Source organism: Gadus macrocephalus, chromosome 12 (assembly GCF_031168955.1).
Source record: "Gadus macrocephalus chromosome 12, ASM3116895v1".
NCBI lineage: Eukaryota > Metazoa > Chordata > Actinopteri > Gadiformes > Gadidae > Gadus > Gadus macrocephalus.
In genome coordinates, this window is record NC_082393.1 from 5,322,242 (window position 1) to 5,349,741 (window position 27,500).

Here is a 27,500-nt window from a genome sequence, read left to right on the forward strand (position 1 = left end):
GAGCATGAAGACCATGGGGACCTGGAAATCAAAGAGTGCAGAGAGACAAAGGGCCAGGTCAGCAAGGAAAGAGAGAGAGGAAGAACGTGGAGAGAGAGAGAGAGAGAGAGAGAGAGAGAGAGAGAGAGAGAGAGAGAGAGAGGAGCGAGAGAGTGGAGAGAGAGGAGAGAAGAGCCGAGAGAGAGTGTGGAGCGAGAGAGAGAGGAAGAGCATGAAGAACATTGTGGAAAGAGAGACAAGGAAGGAAAGAAAGAAAGAGAGGGTGAGCGAGAGAGAGAAAGAGTGCGAGAGAGAGAGGGGGGGGGGGGGTTGGGGGAGAGAGAGGCAATAAGATGAATTAATTGGTCGGTATTAGAACCAAAACAAGCATGGCAACGAGATAGAGAGAGATGAATGGAGCAAAGACAAAAGACCAGAAGCGAGTAAAGAGAGAGAGAGAGAGAGAGAGAGAGAGAGAGAGAGAGAGAGAGAGACACACAAACAAACAGAGAGACAGAGAGAGAAAGAGAGAAAGAGAGAAAGAGAGAGAGAGAGAGAGAGAGAGAGAGAGAGAGAGAGAGAGAGAGAGAGAGAGAGACACACAAACAAACAGAGGGAGAAAGAGAGAGAGAGAGAGAGAGAGAGAGAGAGAGAGAGAGAGACAGACAGAGAGAGAGAGAGCGAGACAGACAGAGAGAGAGAGACAGAGCGACAGAGAGAGAGACTCACAAGGTTCACGTTGTGTGAAGGATTGGGCCAAGGTCTGCACGATAAATAAATATGAGCGGAGAAGAGACAGCGGGGAGGTGATCTTTGCGGGGATTTTTGTTGTTTACACCGTGGCTCTTAGTGAAATTAAACAAAGCGCGGAAGCCCGACGACTTGCTGTCATAACAGAAGCCGTCAAAAGCTTGGCGGGTGTTGGAATGTATACTGTAGGTAGTGTGTGTGTGTGTGTGTGTGTGTGTGTGTGTGTGTGTGTGTGCCGCTGGGGTCTGTGTCTTTTAACGAGGACTGTGTGTGGGTGGGTGTCTTTGGCGTGTGTGGCTCTGTACGTCTGCATGTGCCTGAGTATGTCTCATGTATGTGTGGGTGAGCGTGTGTCTTTGCATCTCCGTGTGCGTCAGAGTTTGTCTTATGTGTGTGTGTGTGTGTGTGTGTGTGTGTGTGTGTGTGTGTGTGTGTCTGTGTGATTTTTTATGATGTGTGAGGTGAGTGTGATGGTGCGTGTGCGTGTGTGTGCGTCTGCGCTCGTGTGTGCGCAAACGTGTCTGCATACGTTTCTGCATACGTGTTTGCGTCTGCTATTTGTGCGCGTGTGTCCACATTTGTGTGCAGGAGTGCACGCGCGCGTGTGTGTTCTTACAGAAACATCGCCCCAGAACTTGGCCACGTCGTGATGGTTGGCACGGAGGAACTCGGTGAACCAGCCGATGGAGCGCTTGCTGCCCTTGTCCGCGGTCTCGTCGCGCTCAAAGTTCTCGTTGTGTTTGTTGACCGAGTAATTGGTCAGGTGCATGTAGAGCTGGCTCTGTTGGGGAGAAAACGAGACAAGAGGGAGAGCGTTGGTTAAGAATCTTCAGCGGACGTTTGGCACGGCGTAGTGTGGTGTCCTTGATTGCTAGTTTATTTCTCTATTTTTATTTCAATTGCATTTATTTCCTTTTTTTGGGTTATTCTAGGTGAGTGTACTGCATGTTCAAGTGGGTGGGCTGGGTGGGATGTATTTGTTGTTTGTATGTATATGTAAACCAAAAATAAATAACACGGATATGTTAGTTTAAGTGTGTGCTCAGTGTATTCAGAGTACCGCAACATTTCCAAAAAATACAATCATACAAAAAATAAAAAAAATCATAAGTGTGTTCAATGTAGCCCTCTGTGAAAGAAATCCTTTGAAGAGGAGCTTGGACTTTATTACCGCCGTTACACTCAAGACACACTTCAGCTAACATACCCTGCAGGGTCAATTCGATAACTTGCCTTTACAACAACAATAGACGACTGGAGCACGCCATAACGGCAGCAATACACACCGACACCGATAAAGACATTGTGTGACGATCGCAAATGACCCACAATGCCGCTGCCAGTTCACCTTTGGCGGTATCCAAGCACTCTCTTTTTAACACAACAGCTGGTAAAGCTGTTGTGTAAAGCTTAAACACGACCACAGTCACCCCCGCCCCCGCGGCCTCCAACAAATGACCCCAGACGTTTTCTGTGGGAACCATAAGGACGTTGGAAACACCTCAAATGCCCCAACATGGCTGCTTAGCTGAAACTCAAGCTGCCCTTTGTATAATCTCCCCTTTTAGCGCCATTAAGCGCCACACAATGGCCTCCCGTCTTTGTGTAAGACCCACAAGGTAATAACGGCCTGACCGCCTTGGGGCCATCTTGTTTTTTGGGGGTTTGCCGCGGCTGTCTGGAAGTCCCTCTCCGATGGGGATTGAGCCCCCATCCCAGAGGCACGTCTCCCCTCTATCATGTGTCACCGAGTGGGTAAGGCAATACGGCACAGTGTGTGCCCCATCCGACAGCTGGCCTCTCGCTTTGGTGTGTCTGCCTGTCTGTCTCTGTGTGAGCCTGTGCGTGTCTTTCTCTGTGTGTGTGTGTCTGTGTGTGTCTTTCTGTATGAGTGCGTTTGCGTATGTGCGCGTGTCTTTCCGTGTTTGTGTGTCTTTCTGTGTGAGTGCGTGTGTGTGTTTGTGTATGTCTCTCTGTGTGTGTCTGTGTGTCTTTCTCTGTGTGTTTGCGTGTGTCTCTCTGTGTGTCAGTGTGTCTTTCTGTGTGTTTGTGTGTGTCTCTCTGTGTGTCTCTTTCTGTGTGTGTGTGCCTCTGTCTATCGTTCCGTGTGTGTGGCGACACGTTAAACGGACATTGCGAGCGACAGCAGAGACAGAAGACAGATCCGACGCTGGGCTGCGGCGTGGCGTGGTCTGCCACGGACTGATGCTCAGCATGTGCCCGACCCCCAAGGCAAACACCAGCGGCAGCCTGCCTGCTACAAGACGCTGCATGTGCCGACCATATGCACGCCGCGTGCGTACACGTTATGAATATGAATGGCGTGTTTGAGCATGCCGCACGCGACGGTTCCGTGCAACGCGTGTGTGAACCGTACGTTCTGATTAGGCTCGGATTCCGGCGGGCCGTGTCTACGGTTCGGCGGAGAAGGCGCTCACGGGCCTATAATTCAGCGCCCGCGATCTGGCTCGAAACCCTATGGAGGCGGCCATTACGGGGGAATGTGTTGAGTGAATGTACCGCGGGGCACTTTCTTTGTATCCGACGCACACCCAATCACACGCTCCGCCTTCACTCACACCGGGGATTTGATGCTTTACTCAGATTATATGCAAATATGTTCGCATGGGAGATACCTGCGTCTATTTTTAGTATGATTTAAATTGTCGTAGTGTGCGCATGCGTGTGTGTGTGTCTGACTGTGTACATTTGTGCGTGTGTGTGTGTGTGTGTGCGTGCATGCGTACCTATCTGCCTGCCGGACGGACAGCATGCATGTGTGTGACTCTGCACGTCTGTGCACGTGTGGTTGCATGCGTGTTTGCCTGCCGGCCGGCCGGTCAGCCTGCACACATGTGTGTGTGTGTGTGTGTGTGTTTCTGCGTGTGCGTATGTTTCCGTGCATGTGCCTTTGTGTTTGCGCGCATGTGCGTGTGTGTGTGTGTATGTGTCCGTGCTTGTGCCTTTTTGCGCGTGTGTGTGTGCGTGTATGTTACCATGCATTTGCGTGCCTTTGCGTGCGTGCGTGTGTGTGCGTGCGCGTGCGTGCGTGCGGCCCCCACCAGGTTGGCCTCGCTGGGCGCGTGGTACTTCTCGGTGCCCATGCGCACCAGCCCGTCGTCGTACAGGTAGATGCGCAGCGGGTCGCAGGAGGTGACCAGGATGTAGATGCGCAGGTCAAACTTGTAGCCCTCCATGAGGAAGGGCTTGTCCAGGTACTCCTGCACGATGTAGTGCTCCTGGGCTGGCAGCTTCTCGCAGTTCCGGATCAGCGAGATTCTGCGGAGGAGAAGAAGAAGAAGAAGAAGAAGAAGACGACGACAACCGATAATTTATTATTAATCCTCTGTGGAGGTGGGGGCGGCGGAGGGGGTGTCTTCGCCAGCATAATAAAATATGGCATATAGAGACAAAAAAAAAAGAAGATAATTAAAAAAGTGATAGATGGCCACATAGCTGGGGAGCGTGAACACTGACTGATGGCTCCGTCGTTGTCGTTGTATATATCGCTGCTGAGGGGAAGAAGTAAAGAAAGGGAATTGACCCCAGCGGTATAGGAGCGTCGCGTCTCCGCGCCTCAACCTCCGGCGTTGGCTGACAACATGCGGGCAGACGAGGAGGCGTCTGGGGAGCGGCTCGACGAGTGTGTGTGGCGCGCGGCATGCAGGTACTGTCGTCGTGTCTGTCTCGTCGGGGTCGTTATTGCAAAACTTTCTGCCAGCTCGCAAAGGGAACGTTCACTTAAAGCGCCTCTCTGGTTGGAGTCCTTCGGAACGCACAGCGAGTGCACGTGTAAGTGAACCGTTGATTGCATAGCGCAACGTTGATACGTGTTGCCGATGATTGATCATGGCAGATGTATGACTTTAAACGCTTCTGTCACGGGGTCCGGCAAGAGCCGAACTCCAACACAATTCTATTTATTAACAGTTTCCAAAAAAACGAATCTGACAGACTTATCTCACCCAGTCAAATTTGGTCTCCAAATGCGGAGATGATTGATGGCGGCTCATAACCGAATTCAATAATCATACGCAGAGAGGGCCGCCAGGCGAGCCTATGACAGCTATGGACAGTGTGTGTGTGTGTGTGTGTGTGTGTGTGTGTGTGTGTGTGTGTGTGTGTGTGTGTGTGTGTGTGTGTGTGTGTGTGTGTGTGTGTGTGTGTGTGTGTGTGTGTGTGTGTGTGTGTGTGTGTGTGTTTGACAGTATGTGTGAAAGCAAAATGTGTTTTGGTCTATTAGCAATACGTTAATATCAGCCCCGCTACAACCCACACCCTAGCTTATATGTGTGCCGGACAATACTGCAAAGAAGAATATTATGTCGTTGTTGTTAGATGATTTTTTTGCATATTCAAATACAGTTTGATGTCAGGCTTCTGTCGAGTTAAAGGGTAGAGGCAACAGAAATAATTTAGTTCAGTTCATTGATTAAATACAGTTTTCATCTTGACATTTTCATAACAACGCGAAGGTCAGACTAATGGTTCCGTGACATCTCAGCGTTTTCCCTTCCTCTTGGACGCGTATGCTTTAGAGAAACCTTATTGAAAGCATATGTAAATAAGAAAGGAAATCACGCCTGAGGTCTTTTCCAAAGAGAACAAGCTGCTTGGCTCCGTGCGTTGTCGAACTATCCAACGTTTTGTTACAGTGTTTATCGCCGGGTCTGGATTTAAATAAAAATGCAAATAAAAAAAATGTTCATGAGAAAAAAAGAACATGGGCTTTGTCTGAGAGCTGCACTGTCAGCATCTGGATGATATCAAAATGTTTCCCCCTTTTTTTTTGGAAGCCAAACTTTATTCTTTACTCCAAACAGCCTACTGCATCAAATACAGGCCCTCTTTCCTCCTCAAACCCTGGGTCCCGGTTAACAGGAGCCAGTATCCTGACCTCTCTTCAACCTCTACGCTAACTAATTTGCTTTGGTCCCATGTCAATGTCACTCAGGCATTATGATGCACAGGCTTCTGGCTAACCATAAAAAAAGAGAGAGAGAAAGAGAAAGAGAGAGAGAGGGAAAAGGTTTACAAGTAGCGGAGTAGTTGAGTGAAAGGTTTGTTTTTCAAAGTGCCATTTAGGCCGTTTTTCTGCATCGCTCAGAGCTAAAGCAGATTGGGGTTAAACTAGTTGTGTGCACAGCTTGGACTACTCAGACACACAGACATTCATGCCAAATAAGTATTGACTCAAAAAGTACTATTTGTGATATAACCGTACCATGGCACCTGGCCAAAGAAGTTATTTTGATTTCCTGATTTTAATAATTGCACCGTGATCTGTATCTAAATGTAAAAATAAAAGTCGATTCGGGCGTTGATTCGTTGTTGCCAAAGCATTTATCGGTCCAATAATCTGAAAGTACACAACTTATCCACAAGATCTTCTCAGAGGCAATATTGACATCAGGGTTCAGCGAGCGGTTCATCTGAGGTCGGGCTAGGGGTGCTTCCAGCCGCTCAGGGACGCATGGAGCAGGGGTGGAGGAGTGTGTAGTACTTGTGGAAGTGCCTGAGGGGCGGGTGTCATCTGAGGGGACGGGGTTCTGGGTGTGTGTGTGTGTGTGTGTGTGTGTGTGTGTGTGTGGGGGGGGGGGGGGGGGGGGGCGGGGGTCATTGTCTCCAGGGTGGATCAATCATCCCCTCCCGCCGTGGTGCAGCTCGCGGCTAAACGACCGCCACACGGTCGCCGCACGCCGCACGCCGCACCGTGTTCAGTGTCCTTATCGGAGGCCAATCGACAGACAGGAACAGGGAGAGCGCTGGAGACGGGGGGGGGGGGGGGGGGGGGGGGGGGGTGGGGGGTTCAGGTGCCAGACAGGAAGCTGATGGGTGCCTGTGGCCTCCGACGCTGAGAGCGCCGCCTCTCAAGGCCTGAGCCACGACGCGCCGACCCTTAATGCTGCTAGTTAGTGGCGGTTGGAGGGGGCGGCCGGTGACATGATTGATGAGCCGGAGCTGTCGGTTGATCACGGCCCTCTCGCGCTCCCCCCCCGCCCCCAGCCCCCCCACCCCCATCCCTGCGCCTCTTTTTAATTTGTCGCAGAGAAGCTCTTCCCTGTCTAACCGCCAACATTTTATTTCATTAATAGCTTTTTTTTTTTGGTTGTGGTCCCCCTCCTCACGAGCAATGCTTCAGACACAAACAATGACTTCATTTAGTCGCTCGGCAGAAAAATAAACTGTGCGAGAGGACGGGTATAACTTAATATCCTGCTGCGTCACGGCGAGGGAAAAAATAAAGAAAAATCTAATCTTCCGGGACGCATGCCGTTGAGTGGTCGAGGTAAACTCATCATCTTTCACTTTGCGACTCTATGGCAATAATTCAATCGTTCCGAGGCTTTTTATATTGTAATAAATAAAGGCAACCCAGTATATCATGGAGCACAAAAATAAGGCTTACCAGAAAGGACAAACTCGAGCAGAACGAAAAAGAGAGACAGAAAGGACACCGGATGATTTGTACTTCAATACCACCACCTATTGGTGCCTGTAATAAATACACCACAGCTTTCTTGGCCCACAGGAAACATATTTCCAAGGTTTACAAATCCTGATTAGAAAACAAGGAGATCATCGTGCATTTGTATTTTCTCATTTAATTTGCTCCTCCATCGATATGTTTGTCTTGTAGATTAGGCATAGCCAGGCACACCTGAAGATGAACTGTGTTGACAACCAGACAGATGGAATCCAAGACAAAGAACATCTCCTGCTACCGTTCAGATTCATGGGTGTTTGTTGGACTCACAAGCAGCACAAATATTGCAATTCGTTTGGGCCATCTCATTATCAGATGGTTGTTTGCTATTCAGAAATTACATTATCTGACAGTAATCAATGCGCAGTTTTATGGCGTGTTATGATTGCTTTTGCTGCATCTCAGAAACATTTCCGTGCAGCATCTAGAAGATCCAATCCTACAGAAATCCTGGTGGACACATTAAAGCGGACGCACACACAGAGAAAGAGAATCAGTTTACCGACGGTGATGATGCACTAATCAACTGTTCCCTTTCCGTTTAGAGCATGAGACACGTTGGACAGATCCAGGGGCTCCTGCAAGGAGTGTCCTGCTCCGTTTCATACTCTGGTCCATGTCAGTGTTCATTAATCACAGACAGAGACCTTCAAGGAAGCCATTGACAGACACAGACTTAAAGTTTGTGTGTGTGTGTGTGTGTGCGCGCGCGCGCGCGCGCGTGCGCGTGTGCGTGTGCGTGTGTGTGTGTGTGTGCGTGTGTTCGTGCGTGCGTGCGTGCGTGCGTGCGTGCGTGCGTGCGTGCGTGCGTGCGTGCGTGCGTGCGTGCGTGCGTGCGTGCGTGCGCGTGTGTGTGTGTGCGTGCGTGTGTGTGTGCGTGTGTTCGTTTGTGTGTTAGACTTTATCTGTTGGTCTTTATGTGTGTTCCTCAGGACGGTTCCTGTCCTGGGAGCCACTGCAGCCTTTTTGGCTCAAGTATTACATTAGATGACCTTCATGCCCTTTCTCTCTCTCCACAGACATCTCTGTCAGGGTCAGAGAGCTTCCTGCTTTCATTTAGTTATTTTTTGTGCACAAACTCCTTCCGGTTCCACCACCGCCGGGTTCATTCTCCGGCTCCCATGGCCTTTATTGTCCTGCAAACCACTCGACGGCACACCTTTTCCCAATACTTCTAATGCTTTGAATGGAAGCGCCGGCTCCCAACCCCCTTCCAATTCAAACAGAGTCTCAGTGCACCAGTCTGAGCCGTTACACTGAACTCCTGTCATCCCGATGTATCCGTTCTCCCTCAGGAACACACGGTAGACGGCAGACCTACCCGTGGCCCATGGCGCCGTTGGCGGGCTTGACGATGAAGGTCTTCTGCTTGCGTTTGCGCCGCAGCTCCTTGACGTAGTTCTGGAACTGGGTGTACTCGGCCGGGAAGATCCAGGTCTTGGGGATGAAGCCGTACTCTTGAGGCTGGCACTTGATCATCCTGCAGGGGGGAACAAGCGCGGGGAAAGAGGGGCAGGCGGGATCAGCCAAGGGCCTCGTAACGCGCCGTTCTCCAGAGCGTTGGAGGCGTTGCGTTAATGTGGAGGATACTTCGAATGCATTACACTTTGTGCTTTTACACAAGGCTTGCACGGTTTCGGATTGGAAAATGTGTCTTGCACATGGTGTTCTTCTCGGCTATTACCTTGCTTTCGCTGTAGAAAATCACAATGCTGTATTTATCCCTATGATCTTGCCGTGTCGTATCTACCAATGTGTACATCCTAGTCGCCATATGATCAGTATTTAGCATGTTAGCACATTTCTTTCTCGCAACCAGCCAGCCCAAGCTCCAGGGTTTAGCATACAAACAGTGGACGCTCGTACATCATGCATACGCCCCGAGCCGATTAGGGAAACTTACTTGGACATGTTTCTGGCCAGACAGTCTTTGCGGCAGATTTCGCCCATGCCAGGGAAATGGTTAATTCTCTGCAGAGGGACAGGCAGACATGATAATGTTGTTAGGGCCATTACGCCACTCAATTCCACCCCCGCTCCGCTCTAGAAACCAGCACATTAAAGGTAACCTGAAGTGAGCCTACGACGTCCTGACATTTATGCCCAATTACGGACCCAAAATAAAAAGGTGAGGCCGGGACCTCTCCTAACCCTAATTTAGTATACCATGTCTTTCCCCCCTTTCTGCCCGTATTTCTTTTTTTGCTAAAGGTTGGGTAGGGCAAGAGGGAAAGGGGGAGGGGTGGTGGGGTTTGGGGGGAGAAATATAATCAATCTCAACTCAGAGGGACCGAGGTAATTGGTTCTGCATCGAGGGCCGTTGTGATTGTAGGCAGTGACAGTTGAATGAATTGCTTTGAATGTGTAGAAAGGGGGCGGTGGTGGTAGGGGCGGTGTTGGTGTTGGTGGTGGTGGTGGTGGTGCAACTCACAGAAAAAACGGTGTTGTTCTGTATTCTTTGACCGAATGAGCTAGAACAGGGCCGTTAATTAGGGCTTGTACGAATAGAAACCTGGCAGCAAACTTCCAGAGTAAATCACAGCGAGGGAAGAGACAGAGGGAAGAAAAAAAAATAAACAACAGTAAAAAAAAACATCGAAAAATGTAGGCGAAAGCTCTCCGGTGGTGAGTGCGGGGTATGAATGCTAGAGTGCAAAAAAAAAAAAAAAAAAAGAAGAAATCTGTGATAATCATCCAAACGCGACAGACCTAATTACGGATTTCGGGGAGGGAAAGAGATCGCACAATTCACAGCGCGCCAGGACCAGACGTGGCAAGACGAGAGCAAATCAAAAGCGATTGTTGTGGGGGATTTCCTTCTCCTCGTCCTTCAAAGCCCCCGGTTCACTCACACACACGCAACACCGCGGCAGCACGGCAGCGGCGAGGAGACGGCCATTACGCCGATGCGTCGGGATTGTTGTTTTCCATCTGTATAATGTTCAACCGACTCCAATCAGCGGCCGGTTCCCCGCTCGCCCTGCTGCCTAGCTAACGAGCACCCCTCTCTGTCGACCGGCGTGTGATTTAATCGTCATTAGTGTCGGCTCTGATCCAATAGGGGCCCTTGAGGATGGATGGCAAACACATGGAGCCGTGCAGGAGGCACCCGGGGCCCCGAGTTCAGCCGGTAGCACGCGGGGGAAGGTCAGACGGAGGTGACGGCCAAACGCAGATGGATACGTCAACAGACGCAGGCGACCAGGAGCTGCCTTTGTTGTGCGTGCCCTTGCACACCCACACACATCTACACACACACCTCTGATTCCAACCTGTCCCTCCAGCTCAACTTTGTCTGGCAAGGAAAATAAAATCTCCCCCCAGGGCTGTAATGAGGGTTAGGTAAATGGCGTGAACGTCATAAGCGATGGGGGAGTTATAATTGCAAGAGTGAAAAACACTTTCATGTGGCCTTCCATATGGTGGGTGGAGCACATTGACATATAATGGCTAATTTAAAGTTTGACTTAAGGTTAGGGGGTAATTAGCGTGATCCCTTACAGCTAGGAATGTCTTTAATTTTGACGCTTTGATCCAAAGCAACATACTGTACAAGTGAGGCTTCAGACAAAGAACAGTCTTGTCCACCTTTCCAGTTCTATGTCGATTTGTCGCTTCCTCTCATGTACCTAGTGCTTTTCCTCACCATCGACTTTAGAAAGCTCTCTCTGTGCTTAAGGCCACATGGGCAAACAGTGGCACGGAGCAAGGATCTTCTGTGTCACTGCGACAAAACGCATCGACACGCAAATGCACGGTGCTCTGTGAAGCCTTCATCGCAAAGCATACATGCCTACTAGTGTCTACTGCCTACTGCTGTCACGCAATGCCACTTGATATTTTACAATGGTTGGGAGGGGACCATCTGGGAGCCATAGCCCATTTCTCTCTTCCCTTACCACCTATCCATTTTTCTATGCATCTCCCACACACACACACACACACACACACACAGAACAACTGAGTTGTTCTGTGAGTTGTAATTCATGATGGCACCAGGGTGAGATACAGAAGGCGGGGAGTCGGGCCCAAAAAGTGATAAATTATATATACATATAAATATATAGTATATATAGAGACACAGTTAAGTGTAAACAATAAAGTACTTTTTCTTATTGCTGCAGGCCTTGACCATGGAAAACAGAAAAGGTTGCAACGGAGATTAATTCAAAATATTTCAAATCATTAATTCCGAATCTCCATGAAAGGTTCTTTCTGGCAGGGTTTGTCCAATTAAAATATAATTTTACACATCAAGAAATGTGTAATTAGTTGAAAAAATGTCAAGGGTACAAGAGTGTGTAACGTCAATCCACATGAGTTAACTGGCGTAAAGTATGGCTCCCTCAAAGGGGGAGCAGAAAGCAGTGGGGGTACCTTTGATGACAGTGGTTGAGTGATGTTTGCATATGTATGGGAAAACATACATGTTGTCGTATGTATGTGTACAAGCTTACAGTAGTCCGTTGCAGACTGTTGAATTTTCCGTACACAGTCGTACATTTATTTTTTTACAAATTAGATATTTATTGATCTGCAAAATTGAATCACAATTGGACCAACCCTGCCAGGAACATTTCATGGTGAATTAGATTGAAATCAAAACTTTTTAAATTGAGCCCTGTCAACTCCCATATATGTTTTTCCATTTCTCGATTCCGGACATGAAGCATGAAGCTGGCTTGACTTAGCGGCACTAAGGCTTACATGGATGCATTGATCAATCGCAAGCTGTGAATGTTGTAAAATCCCTCAGTCGCAAAAGGATGAACTTCACTACACCCCAGCAAATACAGAGGAGAAGGGCCAGGTAGGTGGTGATTGAAAAGATGACTTTCCAATCTTAACTAAGCTAAGGCTTAGTTATGAGAAGGTTGATTATGTTTCTGTTAATCCCTGACAAGGATCCCAGCTTGAGCCTGTGTTACGCAGAGGGCTTTGAGGCTAAGTGGCAAGCCTCTAAACTCGCATGTCATTTGATTACTGTCTGTCTCATGTTTTCTCTAGACCCTAGACCTCATATCCAATAGACCCTAGTGTAACAAAGTAGGATCCCTCGTTCAGGATTGGTCGGCCTTGACACGATTGGTAACCAATCAAGTGCGCAAACAACAATGGATGCATCACTAACGGCACAGTAAGGACTACCTGTCTGTTACAGTTCGAGTTGCTCATGAGACAATGAGAGGTTTAATCAGTCCATCCATGAGATAAGTGTTGTCGATACTAGCCTGATGGGCTCATCAGTGCAATCCCCACTATCCAAGCTGCCTTACCGAGGCCAGTCGATGTGAAACACTATTGGTATTTGCAACACTGAGAACCATGAGTGCATGAAATCCAACACACTTCTCGCAATGTTTATCTTAACCTAGGCGCCCGAGTATTTAGAAGGAAAGAAGTTAAACTTAGAAGCCCTCTCCAAGGTGAAAGGCGATTTAGGGAAGCGGTTTTTAAAAGGAACATGGGTTTAAAAGCGCCCGCAATGTTTCGTTCAATCGGTAGAAATCGGATTCTACTGTGGTGTTTTATCCCCACGGTGATGCACTCGCCTCCTCTCTCGAAAGGAATTGGTACAACTTGTTCACATCCTCTTGTGACCTTTCGATTCACAGAGCCGGGGGAAGTGAGTGAGATAGCGCACTTGCTCCTTCTTTGGCACAATGTGCTGCCTCACATTTACAATTGCACAATCACGCTCGCCGCTGACTATCTCCTGCTCGCTCAGGCGGTCTCCTCCGGTGGCCCAACGGGGGATTATCTTCCATGGCTGGTGGTACCGGGCTTCTTAAAGGAGAGTAAAATGTCAATCACTTCCCCCCAGGTGGCATTTCATGGCTTGAAAGGGAATGCCTGAAATCCATGGTAACCAGGTGAACGGTCAACCGGTGACGGGTTCGGAAACATCAAGGGCAGAGGCATGCGTTCGACTCCCAGCCCGACGGTGCGACTCAGCCACTGAGTTCAGCCGCCCCTGTCCGCGGTCGAACCCATAGGGATCCCTGAAAAAGACCCCTAACCCCCCCCCCCCCCCCTAACAACCTGCTATTTCATGACCTGCATCGGAATTCCCTGTAAATCCCTTTGGATTAAAACGTCTCCTAAATAACTCAACGGTATCTGCTCCCTGATTGGCTGGCTGCGGGGACAGGCTACCTGGTAGTTCCTGAGCTCAGCGATCTTCTCGTGCTGCACAGCCGAGTCGCACCAGATGAGGTTGGCCGTCTCGTCCTCGTGCCTGGTCTTGAGGTAGCCCATCTCCTTGATGGCTATACGAACTGGGGGGGGGGCAAGAGAAAAAATGGTTAAAACAGTCCCAGGCACGCTGCACTCTGTTTTTAGTCAGAGACCCCGTAACCCTTGGTAATCGTCCTCCTGCAAGAACAGCTCAGAATGCAGAGTTGCAGATCAAAAGGCTCGTACCGAGACTTTTTAAGAGCACTTCTCGCAAATTTAAATCCTTGTATTTTGACGAACTCTACCGGGATGTAGGGTTGACGTACGAGTTGACAATCGGTTGGCCGAAGCAGAAGTAAGCAATGCTGTTTCGGCCATGCAATTCCAATTCCATGGCTTCGACTTATGATTATGTTGGAATAAAATGAAAAAAGAAATTGATCTTTGTATAATTGCGTTGATATTATACTCCTTCAGTATCAGATTAATTCAGGCCCATCCATTATGGGCATTTATACAACAATAAACATAAGGAAATTGCATTAATAGGCCATAATAAGGATAATTAGGATTGCGTAGGCTCATGTCTAGAATAACTGATCAGGATGAGTAACACTGAGTGGGCATCAGTCACAATTCTGACACAGGCTTTGTACCATCAAGTCTTCTTTACTGAAGATTAGTGCAATAGAGTTCTTGACTGGTTGACCTCAGTATTTCAACCCTTAGTGGCTGGAGATATGTGTTTGGGTTCCCAGATGTGCGTGTGTGCGTGTGCGTGTAGGTGCTCTCGTGGCTTGATCGTTGGACGCACACTTTCACGTGATATATAGAAGTCTTTACAACTCTAAACTTCAAATTCTACATCTATTATTTTAGGCATGGCACGCTTCATCACTGCCGATCACTGAAATCAAAAGTAAACGCAGAGTACCACAGTCCTTAGGGACGCTGCGGTCTCTAGACTTCTCCAAACTGACTCTTCAGAACAACTTGGATATTATTAAACCTGACATGATCCTAGTATTACTATCAACACTTCAAACTCCATGGACAGCAAGGCCTTGCCAAGCAGTCTATCGGGATCCCAGTTCAAATAAACCCCTTTTAATAACACTGTGCGGCTTCAGTGAACACCTGCTCATTGTTTTTTGTTGTTTTTCACCTCAGCAGACTGCTCCAATGCCACTTCTGCTAAATATTATTTGAACTGAAAGATAACTTCCGCAAAAGTAATTCAGAATGTTTTTGGGCAGAAAAGGGGCAGAACATCTCGTTAAATTGAATTCAAATAAAATGTTGGGGGGCCTCAATTATGCTAGCTCACATGACCTCATGAACATGCTCATTTAGGAACATGTGAACTCAGCATCATTTAGCATTTAGGACAATTTACTTTACTGGCTAAATCTGACGTGGCACACTCGTACGCACAAAAGTACGATCAAGTCATGAGTACATTACACATATATTCTATTATCAAGTCCAATGAGAATGAGCCCCATTTTTCCCAGAACAGGCAAGTAAGCAGCTGATCATTTCGGCTGTCAGGACGGCAATGCGGAAACACATATCAAAACTCTGATCCCCTTGGAGTCTCCTCAGCTCAGTGTTTCACGACTTGGCAGGCTGACTTCTGTTTATGCATGCATAAGCAGGGAAAATAGGTTCCGTAGGATATACATCAAACGACGTCCGAGCCGTATTTACCAACGGGAGGCCTGGCTGCAGAGCACAGAGCAGTACGCGCTAATGCTTTTCCTCAAAAAGATAAATTAACGGTCTGTAATGCATTCAAATCCCACTGGAAACCCCGAAGTATGAAAGATAGGTGGCAGGCGTGTTTGGACATTAATCCAGCGACTATTCATTATTCGCCGACTAATGAAAAATGTATATGCCCTAACGAAACGAGGTATTAATTAATTTGTTCTAAGCCTCTGCAAACCTGCCGACATCGGGGCCTAATGATGCATGGTGGAACTTGAATGGGAAATAGATGTCTCCGACGAGAGGGGACATCCATCTATCGAACGTAAAGGAAAGAGAAATATCGCTTGGCTGACTTAAGACGGCGAGGAGCTCACCGTGGCAACGATCGAGGACTGCGGTTTCGTGGCATTGGCGTCTTGATCAAAAAGACGACAATACACATTGGGGGGATGCATAGCTATTTCAGGGTTTTAGAGATCCTGAGACTTAATATACACCTCGCTGTGAAGACTATCTCGGGTGGGAGGGGGCGGGGGGGAATTCCCACCCCTGATCCAAGGCAGATTACTTAATTACTTATCTTTAACACAGTTGACTAATTTCCCCATTACCCTGCACCAATATCCATCTTCAAAAACGCTCAAACAACGAGACCGTATGCGGGTGCGCCGTACACATGGCCCTCCTTGACCACCTTTACGAAGGCCTTGGTCCTCCTGCAGAACGGTCCCTGGGAGCCTCCCCTCACAGCCCGAGAAACCCACTCCTGCTCGGCCCCCCCTGCCCGCCGGCCGGCCCGGCCCCCCCCCCGGAGGCTCCAGCTACCGCTGCTGACTCTGTGCTTTTTCGGGGGGGGGGGGGGGGGGGGGTTATTCGGAGCACCTCACCCTCGAGAGCAGTGCTGCTGCCACACCAAATAGAGTAGTGCTTACTCTGCTCTTTCAGGGGTCCTTCAGAAAAAAAATATACCGCGCGAAAAAGTACAACAACCGCCGTACGGGTTGAATTAAATTACCTCGATAAAGATTTATTTATCTTCTTGAGGGCTGAGCTGTCTCCACCTGAACCGCTTTCCCAGAGCACGGCCGTGGCTACTTTCCCATGATGTCTTGTTTAGGATATTACACACAGGAGCCGCCTCCTTTAAGCAGCCATCGTCGGGCCCGGCATTGAGACCAGATTACATCGGCTCGTGGTGGATCGAGGGACGGACGAGTTCCCGTCGGGCGATGCCTTTCTTCAACTGTGGAGGATCGCATTTTATCGGGCCTACCGCCGCAAAATGCCCCGTATTTCATTGTTTATGACGTACGTAATAGGAATGAGTGCATGGAGAGGCTTGCGGCAGCAGAGAAAGTGCGAACATTGACCCACAGTGTTGTCGGTACCACAGTGTTGTCGGCGGTACCCCCAGGCCCTCACCATTTATTGGCGGTCACTTGACCTAAGCTCTCGTCTTTAATCTCTTTATCTCATCTTCGTACCAACGATGACTTAACACCTCTTCATAGCAACACAAATAGAAGGGCCTCACGTCGGCGATACTGAACGCCATTCGGTGGACCTTTTTATGGATGGATCCCGAGGACCCCGTCGGTGTTAACACCAGGCTCTACCAGCTAGACAGGAGCACACGTACCAATCTCGTATTTGGTGCCGGCCACGTTGGCCGTGATGGTGCCCTTCTTCTTCTTCTTGAGGTTCTTCCTCGTCCCGCTGGGCTTGAAGGGGCCGCCCGACCCGTTCAGGGGGGACGCCCCGGGACCCTCTGTTGTACGGGGGGGGGGGGGGGGGGGGGGGGGGGGGAAGGGTGGTGAGGTATTAGTTTACTGTACCGACAGCAATATGTTGTGACGAATGTACTTACTGTAAGCTAAATGTCCTAAATGTAAATATATCGGTACAGCTAAATCAGCGTTAAGTTGGTGTGACCAGAGGCGACGACGTATAAAGTTAATTTTATTTTCGGTTTTTCTTTGTCTCTCGTTGTATTGTTTATTCACAATTTGACCGTACTGAATCATAAAATGGTCATGAAATGACCAGCAACATGTCCGGAAACATGATAAGGTAAAAATACTGACTTTTATGACAACACTATGGGACAGCCAGATTGTTGTAATTTCTGTTCGGGACGGACGGTTCTTTTTAGTTTAGTCTGTTCTCACTGTTCTTGGAGTACCCGGGTTGCCAGATATAAAAGAAATTGGCACACAAACACAGCGTGCTGCAATGGAAGCAAGCAAACAAACTGAATCTAGTGCGATTGCACTAGATTCTACCTGACCTAAAAAGCCTCGTCCCTTTCGAAAGAGATGTTCAGAGACGTGCTAAACAGCCGTACATCTTTGAGTTGCATTTGAAAGATGGTGACAGCTTAGAGCCCAGAAGGATTCAAAGACGGATGCCAACTGTGCTGCTTTATAATCTAAAAACAGTAAATGAATTGCGGATCAGGAACTCATCATGGCTGGTATTTCGCAATACCCATTTTAAATGGGTACTGAAATTGAAATGCATGTGTTAATGTAACACACTGTAACTTTAACTAATACAACGTTGTTTGTTTGTTTGTGCATGTGCACGCAGGGACACGCAACGTGTGTGTGTCCATGTGTGTCCAATGTGTGTCTTTTGAACATAAGTGTGTGTAGTAGGGTGGTTCGCCGGACCATAAGCCCTGATGTCCGGGCAACCCTGATTCAGTTCCTTTGGAAATCACCATATGACCCCCACTTACCTCCATCAGTGAGGGGGGAGGGCATCTCCGGGCCCAGGGGATTAAAGGCCGACCTGGCTGCCACACTTTGCGGGTGGGCCTTCAAAGCCGATCACAGCGGCCCCACCACGCTCTCTCTCTCTCTCTCTCTCTCTCTCTCTCTCTCTCTCTCTCTCTCTCTCTCTCTCTCTCTCTCTCTCTCTCTCTCTCTCTCTCTCTCTCTCTCTCTCTCTCTCTCTCTCTCTCTCTCTCTCTCTCTCTCTCTCTCTCTCTCTCTCTCTCTCTCTCTCTCTCTCTCTCTCTCTCTCTCTCTCTCTCTCTCTCTCTCTCCAACGCTCCCCCCCACCCCTTAGTTAGCTTCCCCTGCCGGGACTCTCCAGGCGTCCCGGTGGGTCATCTGTGCCTCGGACCAGCGTCTCCCGGCCGCATTCAAAGCTGCGGTGGTGGCGGCGGCGGCGGCGGCGGCGGCGGCGGGGACGTTGAAGGACCCTCTCAAGGATGCCTGCAGCCACTGCTCGCGTGCTGATAAAGACGGGCCAGCCGACCTACGCACGTGGACAAAGAACCCTGGGAAATAGGCAGAGGAAGAGGAGATTTAAAAAAACGTTTTACAGTCGCCGAAAAGGAGGAGGATTTACAGTCGCTGACAACAGCTGATAGCAGGTGGACGGGAGATGGGCCGCGGGGGAATTAACTGCAGTTGGCACACTTGTGTGGACTGGGGGTCGGCGTTTGGACTGCGGGTGGACACGCTTTGTGGTGGATGCACCTAGGCCAGGTCCACCTCCCCCACCTCCTCCTCCTCCTCCTCCTCCTCAGCTTCACCGTCAGCACCGCTCCTCTAATCCTAATGGAATATTCTGACGTTGCACAGCGTCAACCGCACTAATTAGTATTCGATGGAGGCTTGGATAAATATGAATGTGGTTGTCAGGTAAAAAAAGCTCTGTCGCCTTTTTCCGGTTCTGTCCCGCGCTTGTGTCGGCTGTGTGCCTCGGTTTCTACCAACAGATGGTGTTTTTTTTGTTTCTTTTACAGTGGCTCTATGGCAGGCACGCCTACAGCAAGGCTTGCGGAAGGAGGGCTGGTGCATATACATTGAAGAACTATCAGCAACCGTCAAAAGCTGGCGGGCATCAGCTTAAGAAACTTTCCGTCTACTTTTCCCAACTAACCTTGGTAGGTAATGATCTCTCAATGACGTGCACCTTTGTTGCGGGGGTCTATCTGATGGATCAAACGGCGCAAGAGGCCAAAACCTGCCCCTCCTCATCGATCCATGTATGCTCCAGTGAATATGAAAGTGCAAAGTAAAACCCCCTGCATACGGTTTGAAATTACTAGAAGACGTGGTTTCACGATGCCTCACAGGCTTTATCCGGCAAGGAGGGCAACAGCAGCCTCTGGTGTTGAAGGCCTCAACCCTCACCGCTTCAATCAACATCTTTCATCGCAGCGCATCAACACACATGTGTGCACGGGGAACACACCGCAGCGAAGGGTGCAAGCTGGATTCTGCACGCACAAACACACGCACGCACGCACGCACACAGACACACACACACACACACTCAAACACAGAAGCAAAACCTCTCTATCGATTGGATTAACGTGGGCTTGACAAATCTGGGAATTGGGGAAACAATCCAATCACAATGCCGGATCGCTTGGCTAGCCCCTCCAGCCCCCCCCCCCCCCCCCCCCCGGGTGGCCGCGTACCCTCTCTGTGTCTCTCTCCCAGGAAGGAGTTATTGATTTTGGGAGAGGACAGACACTCGGGTGAGTTCAAGAGGGCGTGTTGGGCTGGTGGATGGAGAGAATGAGCCACGCTGGGCTGCTGACAGTGGGCCACCACCACCACCCCCTTATGACATGGGACATGGGTACCGTTGGCCTGTGTACAGGAAGCGCTGCACGCTGAGTCTATAGGCCCATAGGACCTCAGGGTGGGCAGGCAGTTCGATTTTTTATTGCATTTTATTTACCATGCGCTTACGATAGGATTTAAGATAGGATACGATATAAGAAAGCATGATTTTTCAACATTTATTTGTCTACAGGGGGCTTTACATTATAAATTATTATTATGTAATGCTTTACATTACATTAATTTTTTTCGTAAGCAGGCCCGATTAACATTAATAATATCATATGCAATTCCATATAATTATCATCAAACCAATGAATTACAGCGAGTGGTATTTCATTTACATAACAATGACCAGTATAATTATAGTACTATATATAAAATATTATATTGAATATAAAACCGCATTGCCGAGAATGTTTGTGCCTTCAGTCTGTAGATAATGTCTGTTATCTATACAGTTGATGTAAAACATATATATATATATATATATAATGAATAAAATAACATTCCACTGGTCCAATTTTCCTATGTAAAAAATTAAATAATTGTAAATACAGCATTATCTGCCATCTCCGGGTAACAGATCTATTATACATAATATGATTTGTGAGGCAAAAGTTGATCTGAACTTGAATGTGGAAACAGGAAATGCATAATACATTTACATTAAGGGCATTTAGCAGACGCTTTTATCCAAAGCTACTTACTATAAGTACATTTGTCAGAAGAAAGAGAAAGAATATATCGCTGTCGGTGCAATAAAGATATTCATAGAAACAAGTGCTAAGCATTTACAATTGCTAGGTGTACCCATTCCCCGTATACAGCAAGACATCTAGGACATACGCTACACAATGCTTAGTACTACTACTACTATACTACTAAGAGGCAGGACGTACAGCATACAATAAATGCGTACATTAAGTGCCAGGAAATACAACATATAATATATTCTTACTAAATGCTCATAAAAAAGCTGTACTGTTTTTTTAAATGTATATGACAGTATTGACAGTATTTCCGTATTCGGCCACAAGATGGCGTAGTTTTGACCATTAGCAAATAAAAAAAGATTTTCTTGTAATCTCAGATAACATCAGCAAAATGCTCATAATGATTCAAGTTGATTAAAGATATATATTATTTGGCATTTCTACAGATAATAATGTATTTTTGTCAATTAAAAAAAGATTTTTTTCAGTGATTTAATGACAAACTCCTCTCATAGTTATTATATTTGTCAATGAATTACCTACAACCGTCATCCTAATAGGCCTTAACGCCTTACCCCACCCCAATGCAAAACCTCATACCCCGTAGTCTCCAACGACCATGAAAGCAGTTGGTAAACGAAAGAAGATAAAAAAATATATTTGTCATATGTAGTTACAGTATTTTCCCAACAGATGGCGGCAAACGGCAGGCTGTGTAAAACTGCATATCTTGAATGCTGAGCTAATGGGTTTCCCTTTGGTCAAACTGTAGAGAAAGGACTCTTTGTGATAGGATTCACTGCACATCTGCATCTCCTCGTAATCACTGGCCTCTTATCGCACAACAATCGCCCGCTTGTCTGTCAGGATAAGTGCTATACTGTATGTTCTCAACACAAATGTATTTTTTGTGTCACTGAGTCACTTGCACCATGTAGGTAGTAGAGCATACGTTATTCATAAGTTAAACAAAATGTGTTTAGATATTGATGTAATTCTAGTTTTTTTTTATATATAATCATAACAGCAATATATATAACTACTAAAATAGGTTTAGTGTAGTAATGTAGCAATATGCAGTATGTGAGGAAATACCAATGCAGTTGGTAGAAATATCACTATAAATAACTACAGCCTAACTCTGAACCAAAATGGGATCTGAAACGGTGATCTCTCTAATTCTGAATGACAACAAAGAATCCTTCCACTTCATATCCCAAGGGGCTTTTATGTAATACTCCTCTACCTTATTTTTATGCGCTAACAGGTTCAGAGTGAACTTCAAACGCAGTTTCTGAGAATAGGACTTGGGAAAATACCACTTTGTGGTTCTTTTTTTTTTCCAGGGGAACTGCATTTGTAAACAGTTTTTCTTCCGTCCTAGTTGACTATTCTGCTGAATCAGCAGTGCTTTAGATGTCAGGGGGCCTGTGACAGTTTGAATAGCCTCAAGGATTCTCCTAAACCAGAATCACTGTGTAGTACTTTGAATGTGACAGTGGACCAAATAATATATCTGAAAGATAGAAATACCAATGTTTAGCAACACTTATAGTGTGATGTTAAAATGTTTAACTGCAACTGAAGATTTGAAGACACGCAATCTCTCAGATCCTGAAGACCCTTACACATACAGACACACACACACACACACACACACACACACACACACACACACACACACACACACACACACACACACACACACACACACACACACACACACACACACACACACACACACACACACACACACACACTCTCTCTCTCTCTCTCTCTCTTGGCAGCTGGCTCTTCTTCTATCTCTCTCCATCTAGTCAGCAAAACCAACTAGCACAATTGGGGGCAACAGAGCACATAGTCCTATAGGTATAGAGTGGCAACAGAATCTAAAATTAACTCACAGTTGTGACCTGACTCTAAACGTGTTAATGCTTAAGGTGTAGCGACACATTTATTGAAGATGCTCTGCCATGCGTGTAAATTATAAATATGCAGAATATAATTGTGTGACCACAAAACTCCACCAGATACATAGGGAAAATATAAACAGAGTACATGTTTTTTGTCCGGAACGTATGCCTAGGATTGTAAAACTAAGCATAACGTGTAATGGTTAAGTGTTTGCTTAGCTATTAAGCAAACAGTTGGCTGCCTTTATCTTATGGTATTACTATTACCAGAATGCCTTCAGTGAGATAACTTTGAGAGGCAGTGCCGACTTGAATAGGTGAATGCAATTTTAAGAAAGACCCAGATCATTCACTGAAACGTTCAACTACATATTGGGTGTCATAGTTGAAACTTAATAGACAAACACAAATCACTCAATAGGCAGCCCTTAATATGTTGTTTATTATAGATATATCAATAGATAAATAAACAGCCTCCTAGCATGTGACAAGAAAAATTATAAATAACTATCAAGTTATAAAAAATTACAATCTGCAAATTGTTCACATGCGAAGATAAACTCCAGAACAATAAGGAATGGTCCCAATATAATTATTGGAATCAGGGATGCATTAGGAAAAGCAGCAGTGCTTAAATGTGTCCCTTTGATAAAGATCATTCATATCATAAGCTCCATAGCATGCGATGAATTTGTCCAAAAGTAGGATGTTATTCAATGATCTTTTATCGTAATCAGTACAATCTTGGTGTCATATGGCCATCTACAGTCAGCATCATAGTCAATTGTCTCAATCCTGTAATAGGGGCACACAACAGGATGTAATTGTGACATTCCCAAATATGCAGAAACGCTGTATCTTTTAAGACGAATCACTCGGTACCAGAGAGATGGAGATCCTGCTGATGATATATCTGTAACTAGCACTATGTCAGACACTGAGCCCGAGCAGTGTCGATGTAGCTAGCATCAGCTAGCAAGCCATTGTACTGTAAGCAGTAAGGAGTTCACTTGGTGTGTCTTCAGATAACTGTGACTGAAATCAGGGCCATCCCAATTCAGAGAGATTGATGAGAGAGTGGTAGGGTTTACTATAGCAAGTTGCACAATGTTCCTGCATTGTACACATGTTGGCGAATGTGCTATTTCGAAGGAAATGTTATAACTGTGTGCTACCCAAGAACGGCCTGATAGCTACATTTTCGCTAGCCACTTGACAAGTGCCTTGTATAGGTCAGGTGGAATGATGCAGACATGGGAAGTCTGGCAATGCAGCTACAAAAAAAGTAGCTCCGAAAAACAACTAGCGCAGCCAATTCACTCCAGCAATATTTTAGATTTGTCCTCACCCCTTGTAAGAAGACAAATATGCTACATCTATCTGCACGAGGCTTGTTAGTATTTTAATATACAACATGCCGCTGCATTGTTAGCTTAGCCGAGCTAACTAGCCAGGATGGAGAGCAAAGTAGCCTACCTTGTAAATCCTGCACTGCACTGCCAGTGCATCGCTCGTTCATCCGCTCGTTGAGCTGACGCTTGTGGGACACTTATCTCTGCCTCTCGGCCTCTCTCTCTCTCTCTCTCTCTCTCTCTCTCTCTCTCTGTTCGTCTCCAAGTGCTAACGATTATGACAATGTATGTTACTACTTACTGTAGACTATTGACACAAAAATATTCAGCTCGTAATAGCCGTATTGGCTCAATCAGTGCCGGAGGGTCTTTGGGCGAGACCATTCCGTTGATGGGGGTAGAACAAAGGCTTTCAATTGCATTCCCAGCATATGACAATCGGCGTTCGATGTGGATTTATGCAATTTATGAACGTATGCTATTTTACCTTCCCGGTATAGCTCAATAGCGGCATAAGTCACCCCATAGCTTACAATAACACTGCACGTATATCACGACACTAGTCAGCCTGCCCTTTACAACTCTCAAACAAACACAGGAAAATTACCTAGCAACTGCGGGCGGTCGCTGACCATGGTGCTAGAGTATAAAATACAACTACGGTATGTCTGTGTCAGCAGAAAAGGCTATTCTAAATAGTCTTTCACCCATATATCCTAAACCCTGTAATTACCCTGTAAATAGTTATATTTAAATACCCATACGTACGTTTCAGTGCATACTTTTATATGCATTAGAATTATTACTTGATGTATTTAGATAGAGATCACATATAAACATCATCACTAACTGTGACATTTCATTCTTTCTTTTTTTACTTAGGTTCATGTATTTATACTTAGACCTATGTCCTAGCTCATTTAACCTTTTTCTTATGACTTACCCTTTTCCTTCGTTTGTTTTCTTCATGTTGGAGGGCTCCCATTTTAATGCTCACTTGTATGATTATGCAAGTAACAAATAGTCCTTTAAATTGGAATATTTGAATTGCTATGCTTTGTAATTAATATTGTATTGTCTTTTATTATGATGCTCATCTTCCTCTCTCTCTCTCACTCTCTCTCTCTCTCTCTCTCTCTCTCTCTCTCTCTCTCTCTCTCTCTCTCTCTCTCTCTCTCTCTCTCTCTCTCTCTCTCTCTTCTCTCTCTCTCTCTCTCTTTCTCTCTCTCTCTCTCTCTCTCTCTCTCTCTCTCTCTCTCTCTCTCTCTCTCTCTCTCTCTCTCTCTCTCTCTTTCATTGTTTGTGTCTTAGTATATCTAACACTTATCATTACAAATGTAGTTGTTAAATGCCTTGACTATTGTCTGTAGTCTTTGTTTGTAAATTGTAGGAATTTATAATACAGAAGATCTTTATAAATTCATTGCTGTACAGACCACAAACATTTTATCACTCTTAAAATCAGCATGCGCTAAATATAAACTGTGTTCGCAGTGCAACAATATAGCCTAATGAAGAAAAAACTACAACATATAGTAATAAAACAACAACGCTTAATCTTGTATGGATTTTATTAAAATCCACCACTTATGAGTAAGTTAGCCTTTGCTGATTATTATTAAGTTATTTATTTTAGTCTTAAGCGCTGAACTTTAAGTCAATCTCCATATCGTTCTACACTCGGTAAATCGTGTGTATGATTTGACTTACAAATTGTTGACGTCGTTTCCGTTTAATAACGGTGCTTGTCAGCGAATATTTCATAATCGAATGTACTATTAACATTTACATGATGTTTGAAATGTTATTTTAATTATTATTTATGTTAAAAAATCATAAACATCGTTTTGGGGTAGGTTGCGTCTCTGCGTCAGTCACGGCAATGACATCACTTCCCATGTGTGCAAAATTGTTTTTTTTTTCGGCCACTGGTGTGTCAATGGTAACAAGAACGACAGATAGGCTGAGGTGAAAGCCTATAATGTTTTCATTCCAGCTGAAGTATATTTGAACGATAGAGTTCGTTGAAAAGACACCGACGAGGCGGATTCACGGGACGTCGTGAAGGGTTCTTGTACGGACGACAAGAAGACGTTGATGTTGTTGTTAGCCATCCAGCTAACGCAAGCTGATTTTTTAAGATAGCTAGCGTATGCTAACGGAGGTCCCTGCTAGCTAATCGCCCCCATCATCGCTTCTAGCCAGCTGTGTATCGCCCTGTCTTACTACGATGGGAAACGCAGCGACTGCCAAGAAAGGCAACGAGCAAGAAAGCGGTAAGCATGTCCATCATTCGGTTTATATCCGAAAACCCTGCCATGCTCGTTGCTTGTTAAGAGCAGCCTATAGCGATGTCTAGCCAACGTCAAATAATATGGGTTGCAGAGAACCATCTTTGGTGGGGCAGTGAGGGACCTGGGTTAGTTTGCAAGCCATGCACAGTGGCTAGTTAGACTGGTATTGTGTCAGCCCAGTAAGGACGAGTCATTTGTTACCCTCCTTTTTCCGGAGTACATTACCCATGCAGTAATCATCAACTAATATGACGAGTTTACATTAAAGATCACGGTGAAGTCCATACTTCAATCTGGTAGAAAACGTTGTTCAGGTCATTTGTGATGTGATTATACAATGTATATATGGCGGAAAGCATGTTAAATGGCAACAGGTAGGCCTATGTGGTACGTCCAGTGAAATGGCCCATTGACTCCAGTTCTGTTGTTTTAACGTATATTTCAAAGATGACAAATTGCAAGGATGGCATCTATTCAAACATTTGACAGCAAAAGTTATGTATCCCAAGACAGATGACTACAGAAACCTAAATCCAAATATCATGCCTAGTGTAGTGTCCCATTGCATTGTGGCTATATCAGTTCCAGGTTGCTCCCAGTCAAATTATTCTAAACTAAAACTAGTCTTCAATTCCAGGTACTTGCTTTTCTTAACACCAGTTTCCCGTGCACACCCTTAATTCTTGAGTGTGTTGTTTCAGTAATGAAGGTAATCCACTAAACTGAACCATGTCCAAAAGAACTAGTCGCACGTCTGGCGAACGCTGGTCCTGACCTGCTTTCTGATTGGCAATGCTTGCAAAGCACCAGTCCAAAGGAAAGGAAGGGCTGAAGGTTTTGCACAATATCACCCCCCTGTAATGTAAATAGTTGCCTTTTATGTACGAAAACCCATTTAAAAATGCCATGGTGCCTATGGCCAACTGACAATTACACTTCGCACCATTCACATTGTGTCTGCATTATCGAAAAGTAAATCAAGGTCATTTTGAGGGCTCAGTATGAGTTTGTATATATTAAGATAAACTGACTTGATAAGCAACCAGTGTAGTAGTATAAAAGATAAGTTATGCTCAGTTGATCACACAACTCAAAGTTAAATTCATGACAACATATTTAGATTATTAGAAGGATTGAAATGATGATCATGCATAACATTATCAAAATATGTTTATAATATCATACAATGGACACATTGAATTGCATTTTTTCTTTTTACCACCAGAGAGCAGGATATATTTATTAAAGTATCTAAGACTTTGCAGCATCCGCATTTAAACCTGCTATTAAGTAATAAATCGATCAAGCGCTTTCCCCTGCAATTGTAAAACAATTCAATTTAATTTTTGAATTGCATTATTGTGTTGCTGGCATAATGTGTTCAAAATACCGATAACAATCCAAGTGAATGTTGCTGAACTAAACTGTCTATTAGAATAAAAGCGGAATACTGGAACAGGAAGTATAGATTTAAGTGGTTAGCAAGCTATTGCAGTGCACTTCACTGCATACAGGAAATGTCTATGACTCACT

At 46.0% G+C, this 27,500-nt stretch overlaps 2 protein-coding genes across 4 annotated transcripts in view; one reads left to right on the forward strand and one right to left on the reverse strand.

The window, feature by feature from the left end:
* Positions 1-24,271, reverse strand: part of ttll7 (tubulin tyrosine ligase-like family, member 7) — a 30,081-nt gene extending 5,810 nt beyond the window's left edge. The window contains exons 1-8 of one of the 2 annotated variants that reach the window (XM_060067327.1): positions 23,975-24,271; positions 17,847-18,392; positions 16,746-16,874; positions 13,373-13,494; positions 9,120-9,187; positions 8,538-8,696; positions 3,792-4,008; positions 1,346-1,510 (exon numbers count right to left, since the gene is read on the reverse strand). In XM_060067327.1, the coding sequence (XP_059923310.1) occupies positions 1,346-1,510; positions 3,792-4,008; positions 8,538-8,696; positions 9,120-9,187; positions 13,373-13,494; positions 16,746-16,874; positions 17,847-17,871 (885 nt within the window). In that variant the 5' untranslated portion in view covers positions 17,872-18,392; positions 23,975-24,271. Of the gene's footprint in view, positions 1-1,345; positions 1,511-3,791; positions 4,009-8,537; positions 8,697-9,119; positions 9,188-13,372; positions 13,495-16,745; positions 16,875-17,846; positions 18,393-23,797 lie in introns of both variants that reach the window. The other variant, XM_060067326.1, reaches the window with a different exon arrangement.
* A 1,306-nt stretch (positions 24,272-25,577) lies between these two features.
* Positions 25,578-27,500, forward strand: part of prkacba (protein kinase, cAMP-dependent, catalytic, beta a) — an 11,120-nt gene continuing 9,197 nt past the window's right edge. The window contains exon 1 of one of the 2 annotated variants that reach the window (XM_060067112.1): positions 25,578-25,949. In XM_060067112.1, the coding sequence (XP_059923095.1) occupies positions 25,904-25,949 (46 nt within the window). In that variant the 5' untranslated portion in view covers positions 25,578-25,903. Of the gene's footprint in view, positions 25,950-27,257 lie in introns of those variants that run through there. The other variant, XM_060067111.1, reaches the window with a different exon arrangement.